Raw genomic sequence first — 14,365 nt, 5'->3', positions numbered from 1 at the left:
AGTCAAAAAGTCTATTTTTATTATATGAAGGCTCAATAAACATCCACAGAAATGGATGTGTGTGTTTTCATGTTTATTCACAGAAGAGAAACCCAAAGTGTGAGTTTGTTTCAGCTGCATGTTATCATGTGTTTGTGTTTCAGTTGTGTAGGAGGTTGTGTATGGGAGCAGTTGTGAACCGCGTAGTTATAACATCTATTAATGCACAAACACTGAAAATAACAAAAGAGGTAAGTAAACAAATAATCTTTCTTGAAAAAAAAAATAGTTTCAGTTCAAAATTTTTATTTCAAAAACTAGTAAAATTTTCATTTTTTGTATACATTAGTATGTGAAGTATGTGAAAAGATGAGGTCGATACCCCCAAAAACTCTCCTTTACAGCCCCCCTGACTCACAGACAACAGCAGCTTGAAGAAAGTTAACTATTTTTGTCTAGAAATTGAGATTAAATCTAAAAAGCCCACATTTTTTTGGCTGTGGCCTACCAAAATAGTCACATGACCTTTTACACAACACATGGCATCCATGGGTTGACACAAACTTTAAGGTGTTTTTACCTCAGTTGTTTCCACAACCCACATTGATGCTAATTAAAAACGTTTCAGTCATTAACGGTCACAGAAATAACCAAATTCTTAGCAAATTTTGAAATTTATTTAGAAAACTAGTATTTGTAGTGCTGGAAACCTCCATCTGGTAAAATATCACATTAGTGATTAAAAAAAAATCAATGAATTTAAAGTTTAAAACTGACTCTTTTCCTTATGAAGTAAAATCTCAAGGACAAGTAAACGGTAAAGTTTTTCAATCTTATGTTTCTGATTCAAAGCATCAAATTAAGTGTTGAGATGTCATCATTTTGCAGACACTTTTATTCCGAGCAATTTAAAAGTTAGTAAACAAATAGAGTCAGAATCTAAATCAGTGTGAAGCTGTGGGAGACTTAACTTTTTAGGAGTTCTGTGTACATTTGGCTGAGGTTTCTGTGCATGAAGACTTATGTTGTTCATTTGATAAAGTTCAGCTCCTGCTGTGGTGCAGGGAGCACCCAGCAGCAGATCAGCGAGTGGGAGGAGTTGAAAACTTTGACAACCACAGACTCAGGATATCAGTCAGCCTCAGTTTTCTGTTTGACACTTTACAAAAAGTGTTGTTTTTCAGTTCAAAATCCTTAAACACAGTTTGTATTGTGTGTCTGAGATCATCTGGTAAAATTTTATTACAAATGCACTTTGTACAAATTTACCTTGTGATGGAATTTTCCGTGAACTCGAGTGATGTTGTGGTTTTAGTTTGTACAAAGATTACGTGTTGGCTTCCTCTGATAGGTGCAGAAAAAGTCTGCCCTTAACTTCCTTTTCTATTTTGTTTTTTTCCAATAAGGTGCATATACTGCCTCAGTTTGCATAAAACACTTTCAAACACTTCTTTTTTAATACAATATGACTGACTCACGTTTTCAGTATATATAGAAAAATATTCAACAAAGTTGAAGGTACATTTGACATCACACATGCGCAGAACGCTCTTGTTCCTTTAAGCATCAAGAAGTTGTTGCAAGGAAATACCTTTAGTTCTACTTTTTGTGCTCAGCTTTAGAACGGGCTATAAAGCAAATAGGACTAGACTGAGCCAGTTGCACTTTATTTTTATTTACTGTCACACATTCGTCATGACCACAGAATGAAAGAATGTATTTCGAAGGTTGTTCATCATAGGTTTCCCACAGGTGCAGTGTCTGTCCTCACTTACTCTACATGGAGGTGAGGAGGAAGGAACACTTTTTCCTCAATATTTTTTAAATGCTTTCAATAATCTACAATGATTCCATCTACCAAGAATACAAACATTTCCAGATGTTTTTTAGACTGTCTTAAAGTTTTAAATGTAGTTTGGGAGAAAGTGTCGACGACACTAGAAAGCACCAGTATAGCACTAAGCTAGTGACTCTGTTTTCCTTATTTACGGCGGTATTCTTCTTCTTAGCCGTCTGCGATCTTTCAAACAACATGAAATTCCAGTTATACACAATGTACAAAAAGTAAAGCAAGAGAAAAAAGAAAAAATTAGTTGTTCCTTTTCTAGTCATTGCACAATGACACGCTAGCGGTCTATACTTCGCATGCGGCATGAAAACGAGGCTTAATTGAGTGGAAACGCTCACCAGAATCAACTGGTATGTCCCGTATACTCCTCCCATACCTCAGTGGAAACAAAGCTTAAAGGCTGGTTTATACTTCCACGTGATTCGTAGTCGCTCGCGTCTCATCTGCAATCTCATGGTCTTGTTCATACTAATGTTTGCTGGATTTGATTGCTCGGGTACATGAAAGGCAGAGGAGAAAGGGATGAGTCCATCCGCTAAACAGAAGCAGGAAATACAAACATGACAACATTAAATTAAAAGAGGAACAAACTTCATTCTCTAGTGCCGTAAGATATGAGAAAAAAGACAAATTTTTCCAGCAACTTGTTCTATTTTCTATCTAGTTGTCCACTTTCCGTCTCTCTCTGTGTGTGAAGTTCAGTATTTCTTAACTTCTTGAGTAACTTTAATCATTTTTAGTGTTAAAAGACATTTTTTTGGACATAGTTTTCTGCGTAGTCGCGTACTCTAATCACTGAAATAAATTTAAGTTAAATGGGGCGATTTGAATGCTATTGCACTCCGGGCGTAACATTTAAGTCGCGGTTGACGTCACCAGCAGGTGTAGCATTCTGATGCGACTGACCCAATGGTCGTGCAACCACTGCGACACGAACGATTATAAATCGCGTGGAAGTATAAACCAGCCTTAAGGCACCGAATCAAAGGAGAATTTGAGGGGGGTCTACAGCCTATAGTACTACAGTAACCTGTCAGCAGGTCAGTTGATGAGTCTTGCTATAAGACAATGCAAGAGTTTTTGCTTACATAGACTTTTTATTGGAAGTGGCCTCTTGAATGTGAGTTACAGAGGGTTGTGTGACTTTTGACTGACTCTAACCTATAAGCACCAGGAGCAAAGTGGGTCCAAAAACACTACAACACATAAGCAGATGAGGCAGGAACAGTTCAGAGGCTTTGTGTTGTGATCACACTTCAGGTTTGATTTCATATTGTGTTCCACTGAAGTTCACACTTGGCATAAATTGCACAACACTTTTCTAAGTTGTTTTCTCAAAGTGAAGAGTTCTTCCTTTTTAATGTTGACATTTGTTCTTCTGCACCAAACTTTCTGCTTGAACTTAATGACAGTCACGATACTGAAACATTCAAAGTCAAACCTCACCTGAAACACAAAAAACAAAAAAAAAGGAACATACTTTTGAATGACCTCTCAGAGGCTGCACGCAAACACGGGTAACCATGATGGCCATCAAAATCTTGATGATGAAGTTTCCTGTTTGTGATGTGGCTGTGCTGTTTAACAAACATGTTACACCTGAACCACTATCTGAGTACATTTTTGTTTGTCGGTCAACAGAAACCAAGAAGTCTGAGTTATAATTTGAGGGTTTGTCTGGTGGAGCTTAAAACTTTTTTTTTTTTTTTTTTATTCAAAAATGTCAATATTATACAAAAAGTGGAAAAAAAGGTGACCTTTTTTGTGCAGTTTCATGTTGTATCAACAAATTTCACATGTGACTTAACCCAACAATCCCTAAATTTTGGTAGATTTTAAATTGCAGTTGTGGATCTACCTCTAGATCTTTAAAGACCTTTCTATGAAAATACAGAATACCTAAAACTGTGAGCCTAAAAAGAAACACGTGACTTAAGCTTCTCCATCAAAGTTTTGAGACGTACTTTAACACACAGCAAAGCGGCAACTAACCACTTCCTTTTTCTCAGTACCTCCTCCAAACATGTACTTGAAAGCAGAGTTTGCTGTTCCAGTTTGTCTTCTGCTCGCTGATGGTCATCATGTTCTGGAGGAACACAGCAGTTCTGATCCTGATCCAGCTGATTTGGGTTCAGAGGATCTTTGCAGGTACTAAAAACATTTTATAGAAATGATGCAGGATTTTATTGATGTCGATGATGCAACTTTGTTTTTTAAATTTATTCTGTTTCAACTCACAGCTCCATCGTTAACTGAACACAGAAGCCTGAAGGTTTCCAGAGGACATTCAGTCACTTTGAATTGTAACATGTCTGTGGAAAATGCAACAGAAATCAAATGGAACAAAGGAAATTTATCATTTCTTCATTCCATCGTTCTCAATGCTACTGCTTCAAATTTATCTTCTTCAAAGATCAGTATAGAGACCGAACTCTCTACAAAGTTAAATATACTAAATTTTGAAGTTGAAGATGAAGGATTTTATATTTGTACAGTAACTAACAGGAAAGGACTAAATACAATTATATGGAATTTAACTCTCTCAGGTGCGTAAAACTTAGTCATGAATTTTCACAAACACAACTTCAGAGCACAACTCACATCCAACTATAAACTGTTTTCATTTCTCAGATGTCCCAAAGTCTTCTACAGATCTGATATTGTTCTCAGCTCTGCCTGGTGCTGCATTGTTTCTTTGTTGCATCGTGTCAGCTGTCTACCTCAGCAGGTGAGTAACTCCATAAACTACTTTCATTTTGCTTCAGATTTGATGTTTTAAGTGACGTAACAACACAATTGCACTTTATATAATGATAATTTCTAATCAGGGTTTTTGAAAATGAGAATTTGTAAAAAAGTTTTCAGCTTTTTTTAAATTTTTTATAAAAGATAGTGAGCTAAAGCTCACCAGTCCTGACAAACCTCAAAAACCTCAGGGGCTTTTTGATTTATTTGTTCTGTTATAAAACATAATCACTCCACCCACTTTATCATTTTAATTAATAACATGGTGTCATATCATAAGAAACCTCTGAAACGTAAACTCTGAATGAATCAAACTTTAGTTTAGGAGACTTTTGGTAAACAATGCCTCCCTTTATCTATTATTCGTCTTAATAAATTTAGCAAAATATACTGTATGTTTTTCCTCTTTAAATATTTTGGTGCATTTCAATGTAATTTAGCAGATGATCAGTTGACAGAAAAGTGTATTTGCGTTTCAAAAACAAAAATTCTAAAAAAAAACTAGGGCTGTGAAAGTTGACGTGTTAAAGGAGGCAATTGATAGTTTATAATTCTCGGGTTAATATTTATGGACGTCCTCCGGCATCCTGCCATGCAGCGTCATAAAACTCTGTCTAAAATAAACAATCTTTTTTAAAACTCTATGATTGAAATGTTACTAATTTAAAGAGATGATATAGCATGTATTTGTAGTTTCTGGAAAAAAAGCAAGATTTTAATCTTATAATTTTTACAAACATAATATAGAAAGTTTCAGAGAGAAAAAAAAAAGCTGCATACAATAAATAAATAAATAAAACCAGAATTCCAGGAAAAATGTCAAATAGACAGCAGTGCTGAGGAGATAAATCATTTATTATTATTATTATTATTATTATTGGGGTTGCCTAGTGACTGAAACCACACCGGCAGACTGAAGTTCAGCCACATTGAGCTGTGAGGTCAGTGATGTTCCTCTATCGATAGAAATATATGTGACACAAACAAATCTGTGACTTTCACCTGGATTTTTTTTTATAGTTTCATTCAAAAACATGATTAGTTTGTTGACTAATTTTGTTCTTGCTGTTTATTTATTATTATTTTTTTAAATTACACTTAAAACTTTTTGTATATGTTGCAAAAACTGTTAAACTTTTTTCACATTTTCCACAGCAAAATGAATCCCATTTTTCCAGATGGAATTTTCTGTTTTTGCATTATGTTATATCTAGTGTGTGAATATTCTCCTGAGTCTGCTTTCAGTGGAAAAAGTTGTGGACTTCTAACAAGCTCACTCTTGATTAAGGAAAGTAGTTGCCATAGAAACGTTCACTTAGACTGACTGAAATCAATCACTACCTACTGGCCTCGTTTGGCTCCAAATGATGAAGTCATATAATGATGATGATGATAATGATGCCAACTGTCTGAGGGGTGAAAGTAGATTTTTTGTTATGCAGGTGCTACCTCCAAAAGAGAATCCAAGATGTTTGACACTGCGGAATTGTTGACAGCCAAGCGCTCAATTCATGGCAAAGATCCATTCATAATGTTATTTTGTCCAGATTGAAGGAGAATCTTGCGATATGGAGGGGTCACATTTGCTTCATGGCCCTGGTGTCTCAGTGGCATTTTCCATTGAACTTGCATGATCTCCCCTTTTCCCTTCTTCATCCTCTCCTCCAGAAGATTTGACCTGCAGATCTTCATCCTAGATCTTCATTGGACTTGTTTACAGACAACACAATCTCATTCCTAAGTCGTTACATGTTCATGTTTTGGTTGTCCCCAGCTCATTGTTTTTTGATGTGCTGGCTGTTTGTAAAATCAAGGGTCTGCAACACTCGGGACGCAGTACCAGTACCGTAACCCTGCACTAGACGCTGTACCAGATGCTGTACCGGACATGGTACTCTTCCAAACCGGATGCAATTCGGGCCCGGACAGGACATGAACCGGTAACGTGCATGGTACTGGGCCCAAACGGGTGTTGGGCCCAGGTTAGGGTACTGGTGCGCTCCACATCCTGGTACTGGACCAGTTCCGGTTTGTGGCCCAGAGGTTGGGACCTGTGATTTAATGGGAACAGCCAGCACCTCAAAAAAAAAAAAAAAAAAAAAAAAAAAAGAGGAGTTTGGGACTCAGACGTCAACATGTGGCGACTTAGGAATGAGAATTTTTAGTAACGGAAACAAGAGTGCGCAGGCCGGGAAAGAGAGAGATCCAGAACATTTAACCAACTGGCCGATGCAACTCTGAACAATGCAAACATCTAAATAAAGCAGCTTGAGAGTCAAATCTTCGTTTTTTCTTTCACAAGAGCGACTGCGGCTTCTGTTATGCATGTTATACAGCGAAGTCAAGCCGCACAGCTGATCTCTCCAGCCGGAGCAGCGTTCCGCCTCCTATTCTTTTACCGGAATGCCACTCCGGACCGTTCCGGCTTACTTTCACCCCTGCTATCTCATCACATTATCACCAAAGAAAACGTTGTTTTCTTTTGAAAACAAGACAGTGGATGTTATCACGAGAGAACAGGCAAAAAAAAAAAAAAAGTAGGTCCTTCTCAGCTTCTGTGCAAGAAGGAGTGGTAACCACAAAAGCGTTGGGTTGTTGGCCAAAGGAAAAAAAGAGGTTATACGAAATAAGTTAATCAAGTGTGCACGGCATCATGGGATATCTCTCAGTAAAGTCTGGCTTCTGGGCACCTTTTTTTAAATACATTCAATTTCCCTGATAAACGTGCAGTCAGAAAACAAAGTAGCCTGTTGGAAAAATGTGCTTTGGTTCAGATTGTGCGAAAGCTAAAATTTAGCGTTTTAGACGTATTAAGGAGTCACGTTTAGAATCACACATTAAAGTAGAAACAGGATGTCTTTTAATACTTTCCTTTAAAACTCCAGCTGCAGGATTTCAGATCATTCAAAAGAAGCAACAAAGAAGTTGAGTTAAAATCTAGAAAAGACCTAAAACAAGGTGAGCAGATGCATCAGCCTCAGTTCCTTCAGACATCAGAGAGGAACCAGCAGAATGGCCTCAATGCTGCTTCCCCGCCCATGGGCCCCCTTTCAGACAGGAAGAGGTTCACCACCAGTGGGCTCCCTGGGGGGAGCACTGACATGTTCTTCTTCGAAAACAAACAAAAGGTGCAAAAAGCTCTTCAAAGGATTTCCTGTGAAATCAGTTGATAAAACTGAAAATGTGTTCCCTCTGATTATGTCAGACATCAGAAGATCCACAGATTTATGATGGTCGGTGCAGAAATAGATGATGTTCATGGAGAATAGAAGCAGATCAGAGCCTCAAGAGAATTTTAGACTGCAGCTCTGCTTTCTGGTTTAAACAATTACTGTGTTACCATAGGCTTTAGTCACATGTATCCATGCAAGGGTTTGAGCTGTACAGGTGTGGGTTTTTGTGGTTGTTCGGACCCATAGAAGGGTCGTAGAGATGAAGCCAAATCTTAAAGTTCCCCTATGACGATTTTTTATTCAATAAAAACATTCTCAGTCGTGTTTTAATTATGATTATGAAGTTTTGACCTAAATTCCACAATCTAAACGTACTAAAAAGCCATTTTTCATGTTGATCTGAAGCCTCTGTTTCCAAAATCTCCTCTGAGGGGGTGTGGCTTTTGGAGCTCCGCCCCTGATCCCCTCCCCCGATTCGATTATGATAGCTCTGTGTCTCACTAGCGTAAATCTTCACCGCTGCTTCATAGAAACATCAAACAAAATGAGTAATGTCCAGCCGTATGGTTCTGATCCGGATGTCAGCTCGGACGAGGAAGTGGAGATCTTCAAAAGGAGAAATACTCAGAAATGCAAAAACAAAACGATTTCTTATCACATTTGTTCTTTTTCATAAGAAAAATGCCACACATTCATGTTAAAAACTCAAAAAACAGGATTTTAATCGGAGTAGGACGTTAGGGGATGTCATAAAAATAAAACATTGTGTGTGGTAAATTTATTGTGATAGTGTCAGTTACGAAATACTGGTGATGTTGTTGAACAATGCTTACGGTGCTCTCCAGTTGTTAGTCAGGTCTGATTTAGTAATTTCCTGATTACTAATGACAGGTCTACTCACAAGAAGCATGCACTTATCATATGAACAGCACTAATGGACTCCTTGTGCAATGGGCAGTTAAATAAAATTAAAATACATACAACGTGCATGCATCTTAACCTGATTCATTTACGAGGACCTCATTGTAGCAGCATGTTCGGGGAAACAATGTGCATGAAGGTTTTTGCACCACATGGTTTTGATCTTAAAATTTCATGCGAGTCATCTCCGCACCTCTGAGGTTAGCCCACATCCACCCTTAATGCTAGCTGCAGCTAAAGCATAACCTGGCAGTGAATATCTGCAGGTATAATCAAGGATAACCAAATCTGGATTCATCCCACGGCAGATGGAAAGATTATTTTCTATGAAGAGTGATCTACTCTTATCACAAAAGTTCAAATTCTCTTTTTGACTTATTTTAAAAAATAATCCTCTGGTTTTAATATTTCAGATCACTTAATCTGTCCGTCTGAACGCATGTGTTTGCTGTGCATGTGGTTTTCAAAATGTTCAGACCTCTGATTGGTGGATAGACCTGTCATTCCTCAAAACTGAGCCACAGATTTGCTGGAAAAACATTTAACAGGCAGGTTAAAGGAGCCAATAAAGTTTTTAATAATGAAAAATAACCAAACTTTCAGTATTTTGATGAATTCAACAACTTAAGTGAAATTAGAAAGAAATTTATTATATTTTTCCAATCTGTTATGATAAAAATGAAAGAAATTACTAGTAGCAAATTAGTTTGTGGGGTGGGCGGGTCTCTTTTGGGGACCCTGCCTGGTGGATGGGGTTGGGGGATGCTTGAAACCTGGGGGGGGGGTCTCCAGAGGGGTCTCCTGGTGCAGCCTATTTAGTATTTACATGTATAGATTTTAAAATAATTTGGATTCTACAGTAATGTTTTTGTTCACTATTAACAGGAAGAAAAAGATAAACTGCTGTAGCTGGATGATCTGACTAAACACGTGGTGTGTTTTATTTTGTCGGGGTGGGATGATATAAGTTTGCTTCCTTCCACTCCCTTTCAAGTGATCTACTTGTGATTTATTAAGTGATGTGTTATGTATGTATTATGACCTGATTGCTTGAAATAAACCATTTAATTCATTCATTCATTCATTTTGAAAGGGACTTATCACGCTATTGTCAAAAGTGAAATAAGTGTGTACGTCTGAACTGTAGTTGTATTGTGTACAAGTTTGAGTGTGATCCAACAGGAGTGTTTGTAACATTCGAGTGTGGACATTTTGACTAACATTTAAACCTGACAGTAATAATTATGTGTATTATTATTATTATGTGGTTAATTTAATGTGTATGTGGGTGAATGGTACTGTGACTATAAATCACTTTGGGCTTTCTAAAAATAGTAATAATTATTATTATTTTTTATTTATATGGCGCCTTAAGAGATAAAGATACTAAAGCACTATATAAATACACGTTATTCAACTTTTGAACAACTGTTTTTTTTAACATAAAATACTTCAGTAATTTAATAAGTTTGGGTTACTTATTGCCAAATAAATCTGGGCTTTAAGGCTGGATTTAAGATTTGCTTCTGTTTTCCAGGAACAATTAAAGGTTGAGGCTTAAAAAAAACCCACAAAAATAAAATAGCATATTTTTTTCTTAAATCTCTTACAGTTATGAGGGTGTGCTCTGTTAAAACATTTGTTTTCTCACACTTCCCTCACTAAAAGGGTTCGTTGAGAAGTAAAGGTCAAACTCCCACTCCTGCTTAAGTTCCCCATCGCCTCTAACGTCTCAAACACTCATTGAATCAATGGTGTTAGGCTCAGTTTAATGTGTTTTCATCATTTTAAAGAAAACTTCACATTTTAGATTTACATTTGTGTCACCTGAAGGTAGAGGCTTGTTGATAAAATGCTGACCAATTAATTATTGCATTATTTTGAATTAGAGAACATGTTGACTGCAAATGTATCAAAAGGTAATTTTGTGCTCTTGATAAACTTTTACTGATAAAAAAAAACATGTTTTCTTCAAAGAATACATAAAATTAGGTTTGAATAAAACTGCATATAAGGATGGGGTTATCTGGACCCTATAAGGCAGAACAAGGGTTAAATACAATCAGGGGGGAGTGGAGATGGTTTACAGGTGTGTCAGGAGTCTCCACCAGTAATCCTGCTCACCTGTGGAAAAAAAAAACTCCTGCAGAAAAAATGAGGGCAGCAGTGACGGATATAACCACAAGAGGGCGACAAAGAGAGAGAGAGGGATCTCCAGTGTGTTTGATTACATTTACAATTTCCTCTCTACTCAATATCCCGTCAGGACTATACAGACTCTCACGAATCCTCTCTTTTCTGATAATGAAAACATTTATTATTTATAGAAAAAAAATATTATTTAAATTGTTCAAACAGATTGTGGTCTATATTCACCAATAGTGAGCATCAATCCGAGACTTCTGGGATTTTTCCAGGGCACTGGATTTTGCATTTGCATAAACAACATGAAAAAATGGAAAAATGGAAAAACGCCCCATAATTAAATAGGGAACTTGGACACAATCCAAGTTAAGAGTGATCATGTGGAAAAGGGAGTACTGTAACAGATGTAAAACATTTCAACTGCAGTGCTGGTAAAATAGTCAGTTTTTTTTTTTTTTACATTTGTTGCTGTGCTGTCTGAGTTTTAAAGCGCTTCAGAACCAGGAAGTTGGTTTATTGTCCTTTTTTTTGTCTTTGCAGGAAATGTAGAAGAAGAGCTCGTGCTCAATATCCCGTTCAAACCCAGGTCAGGGATTTTCTCATGTATTTTCATTTTCAACTTCTGCCCATCTCAACTTTCACTTTTTACCCGTTTGTTTAAAAATGATAGCGTTGAAAGGTGTGAAGGAATTTAACCTTTCAAAATAAATCAGTTAAATGAACTCTAAACTCATCTGTGCATTCACATATTCCACATTCCAACTGACTGGGACTTGAGCAGACCTGCAAATGCACTTTCCTTTTTCATGACTATTAATGAGTGGAAGCATGTAGCATGAATAGGATTTTTTTTTATGCAAATGCACAAGAAACCTGAAAATATGTTTTTAATAATTTTTGAAACCAAACATTTAACAGAAGTGCAACTATTTTTAAACCATGGTGCAAATAAAGAAAAATTAATTCCATATTTTTCTGTAAATGACCCTATGTGATCCTCATTTGATCTAATGCATTTCAAGTGGTCTTTTAATTAAAGTTATGCCGTTTTTAGGCAAAAAAAACAAAACGGTGTTGTTTGCTAGGAAGCAGTTTATGCAGAGCTGCAGGATTCATTCAAATTTTACCTCTGAGGTGTTGGCGTTATCGTTGGCATAGACTAATCCCCACCCCCTCCTTTATGTGTTCTCCCTCCAAATTACAGCTCCTCACAATTGTCAGAGATTTCCCATCCTGGGGCGTCTCCCCGTGTAATTTTTTGTTAAAGGATAAGTGTAACCCAAGACGTTAAATTAAACAATACAGTTTGAACATACAGCTGAAGATTCGCAGCACAACAGAACAGAGCAGTTGTGACTCACTCAGTCTATTTTTAACAAATAAGATTTTTTTAGCTGTCTGTTTTCATCTCCAACTATTTGAATAAAGAAACACTCAGAAATGCAAATTAAACTTAATGTTCTTTGTAAATATCCTCCATCATCACTAAAATAAGAACATGTTAAAAACACCGAAAATTTTATCAAAGCGGGTGTTTGAACTTTGAGAGACAACAGAGAAGGTCCAAACGTGCTGAAAAAAGCTCACATGAAGAGTGAAGTCTTTTTAATGTCTGTGAAACTACTTTAAAAACCAAGAACTAGGCTTCTGTAAAGCTATTCAAGTAGCATGAGTCAGATCTCGTCTGAGATCAGGTGGACGGTTATTTCTGTTTTTCCTATCTGCTCTTCCTCTTCGTGCAGGTTTCATCCTCTGTTCAGTTTGTCCACAAACGACTAACAGAACTGTCTGTGCTTCAGATCCCTCTCTCTGAAGGAACAACCGACAACTGGAGGAACAACAGACATCGGAGAGAATACATGGAGAGGCTGAACTCCGTCTATGGTTGTACCTAACTGTGAAGTGGACCTGCGGCTGGACAGTTTGAGTATAACAGGTTTAAACCTGGGTTGCATCTTCAGATGATGCCTGGTTACGTCACCATGGAGATGGAGAGGCTCAGTGGTCACAGACTGATGTGGGATTGCATGAATGTGAATCTGTTCCACTGTGAACAAAGCTTCAACAAACACTTCCTGTATCAATAAAGATAAAAAAAAATCATTGGAGGACAAATAAATGTGTCAAACCACAATAAAGAAGTGTTTGAGGAGTCTCCAGCTCCTGTGAGGCGAAACGCTGGAACTCCCAAATGACTCCCACTACAACATGGATGCGTTAATGGTGAACTAAATGGTCACTAAGCAACCCAAAGGTGTTATGGGAACATGTTAACATGTATTTGAATTTTCTTTTGTTTGCTTTTTTATGGACGAAAAATGTTGAGACAGGAAAGCAAAAGAAAATGTGAACTTTCATAAAACTGAATTTTTAAAGTTTTAAGTATTTATACAAAAAAAGGTAGATTTAAAATAAATAAATAAATAAAACCTTAATCTATTGAGTGTGCTGTTTGTTCTTTTTTGCACCCATTCACTTTTTTGGTTATAAAATCTTCAATTTAGTAAACCAATTTCAGAAACTCTCATTTGTTGTTTATTTGTGACATTTTACAGTCTAATCATTTGCTGTAAATTTCATTTCAATGGACGTTCCTCTACTACAGTTTTTCTGGTTATGTTTGTTCAAACTTGAGATCAAACAGATTAAGAAACCCGTCCCACTTTGAATCCTCTTCAGTCATTCTGTTGTAGTATTTCTACTACAGTGTACACACATTTGAAGCATTCTTGTGATTTGAAGGTAAGTTTTGAAATACATACATTTATTTTTGTTTCTTGCTGTTTCATCCTTCTTGTAAACATTTCTGATTTTCCTCAGAGTTTAAGCAGAGTTTAAAGTTTAGTGCTTTATAAGACATCATTTCACAATATTTTTACATTAATTTTTTTTTTAAAGATTTTTAAATATTTAGCAGATTTTGAATTTTCTAACTTGTTTTTTAAATGTAATTATTTTTGCATGAACACTAAAATGTTGATTTATTTTGCCTGTTCTGTAACTTTTCAATTAAGTTTTTTTTAAATTGTGCTTCTTTTACTTTTAAGTTTTAATAATTTTATCTTCAAGAAGAATCTTAAAACTTAACTTGCCTTAAGCAACATTTTAAAGTAATGATGTTTTTTTGGTTTGAAACAAGTGACTGGAAAACTTAAGCAATGATTTCAGCTTCTAAGGTTGGTTCATTTAGTATTTTGGGCCTGAGGCGTCAACGTTCACACCCACATTTTCATATGAAATGGCGTTCTAACTTTGCATCACAGCCCTTGCATCAGGTATAGGTCACAGCTTAAGTTCATGAGAACTTTAATTCTGTTCTCTGTGGCAAACACAGAACATTAACCAAACACCAAATGTATTTATACTTGAATTTTTTTAATGTGTGTTGTGCATGAAGTACTCTCAGGTTGAGCATTTCTTTTCAAACAATAGTTTAAAAAATTGCACAATACTTGAACAAGAGTTTTGGCAGCTGGACTTAAAATCTTTGTTGAAACGTTTCGCTCTTATCCAAGTGACGTCATCACTCTGAGTGTTTAGTCAATATTTGCAT

At 36.4% G+C, this 14,365-nt stretch overlaps 1 protein-coding gene and 1 long non-coding RNA gene across 3 annotated transcripts in view; both read left to right on the top strand.

Moving 5' to 3' along the window:
• LOC112154739 overlaps nucleotides 1–4,368 on the top strand; it is a 5,130-nt gene extending 762 nt beyond the window's left edge. Inside the window, exons 2-4 of the long non-coding RNA XR_002920696.2 lie at nucleotides 144–230; nucleotides 3,838–3,976; nucleotides 4,069–4,368. This is a non-coding gene — a long non-coding RNA (uncharacterized LOC112154739). The remainder of the gene's footprint in view (nucleotides 1–143; nucleotides 231–3,837; nucleotides 3,977–4,068) is intronic.
• The window catches only part of LOC118597954, a 22,080-nt gene extending 8,863 nt beyond the window's left edge, over nucleotides 1–13,217 (top strand). Inside the window, exons 1-3 of one of the 2 annotated variants that reach the window (XR_004946983.1) lie at nucleotides 4,769–5,514; nucleotides 11,353–11,398; nucleotides 12,612–13,217. Coding sequence is in view for 1 of the 2 variants with exons in the window: in XM_036209806.1 (XP_036065699.1) it covers nucleotides 11,353–11,398; nucleotides 12,612–12,707 (142 nt within the window). In the remaining variant the exon portion in view is untranslated. Of the gene's footprint in view, nucleotides 1–4,768; nucleotides 5,515–11,352; nucleotides 11,399–12,611 lie in introns of those variants that run through there. The other variant, XM_036209806.1, reaches the window with a different exon arrangement.
• Nucleotides 13,218–14,365: the final 1,148 nt, after the last annotated feature.

The sequence above is a fragment of the Oryzias melastigma genome, linkage group LG21 (assembly GCF_002922805.2).
Source record: "Oryzias melastigma strain HK-1 linkage group LG21, ASM292280v2, whole genome shotgun sequence".
NCBI lineage: Eukaryota > Metazoa > Chordata > Actinopteri > Beloniformes > Adrianichthyidae > Oryzias > Oryzias melastigma.
The sequence above is the reverse complement of the archived record's forward strand: the minus strand, read 5'-3'. Positions and strand labels throughout refer to the sequence as shown.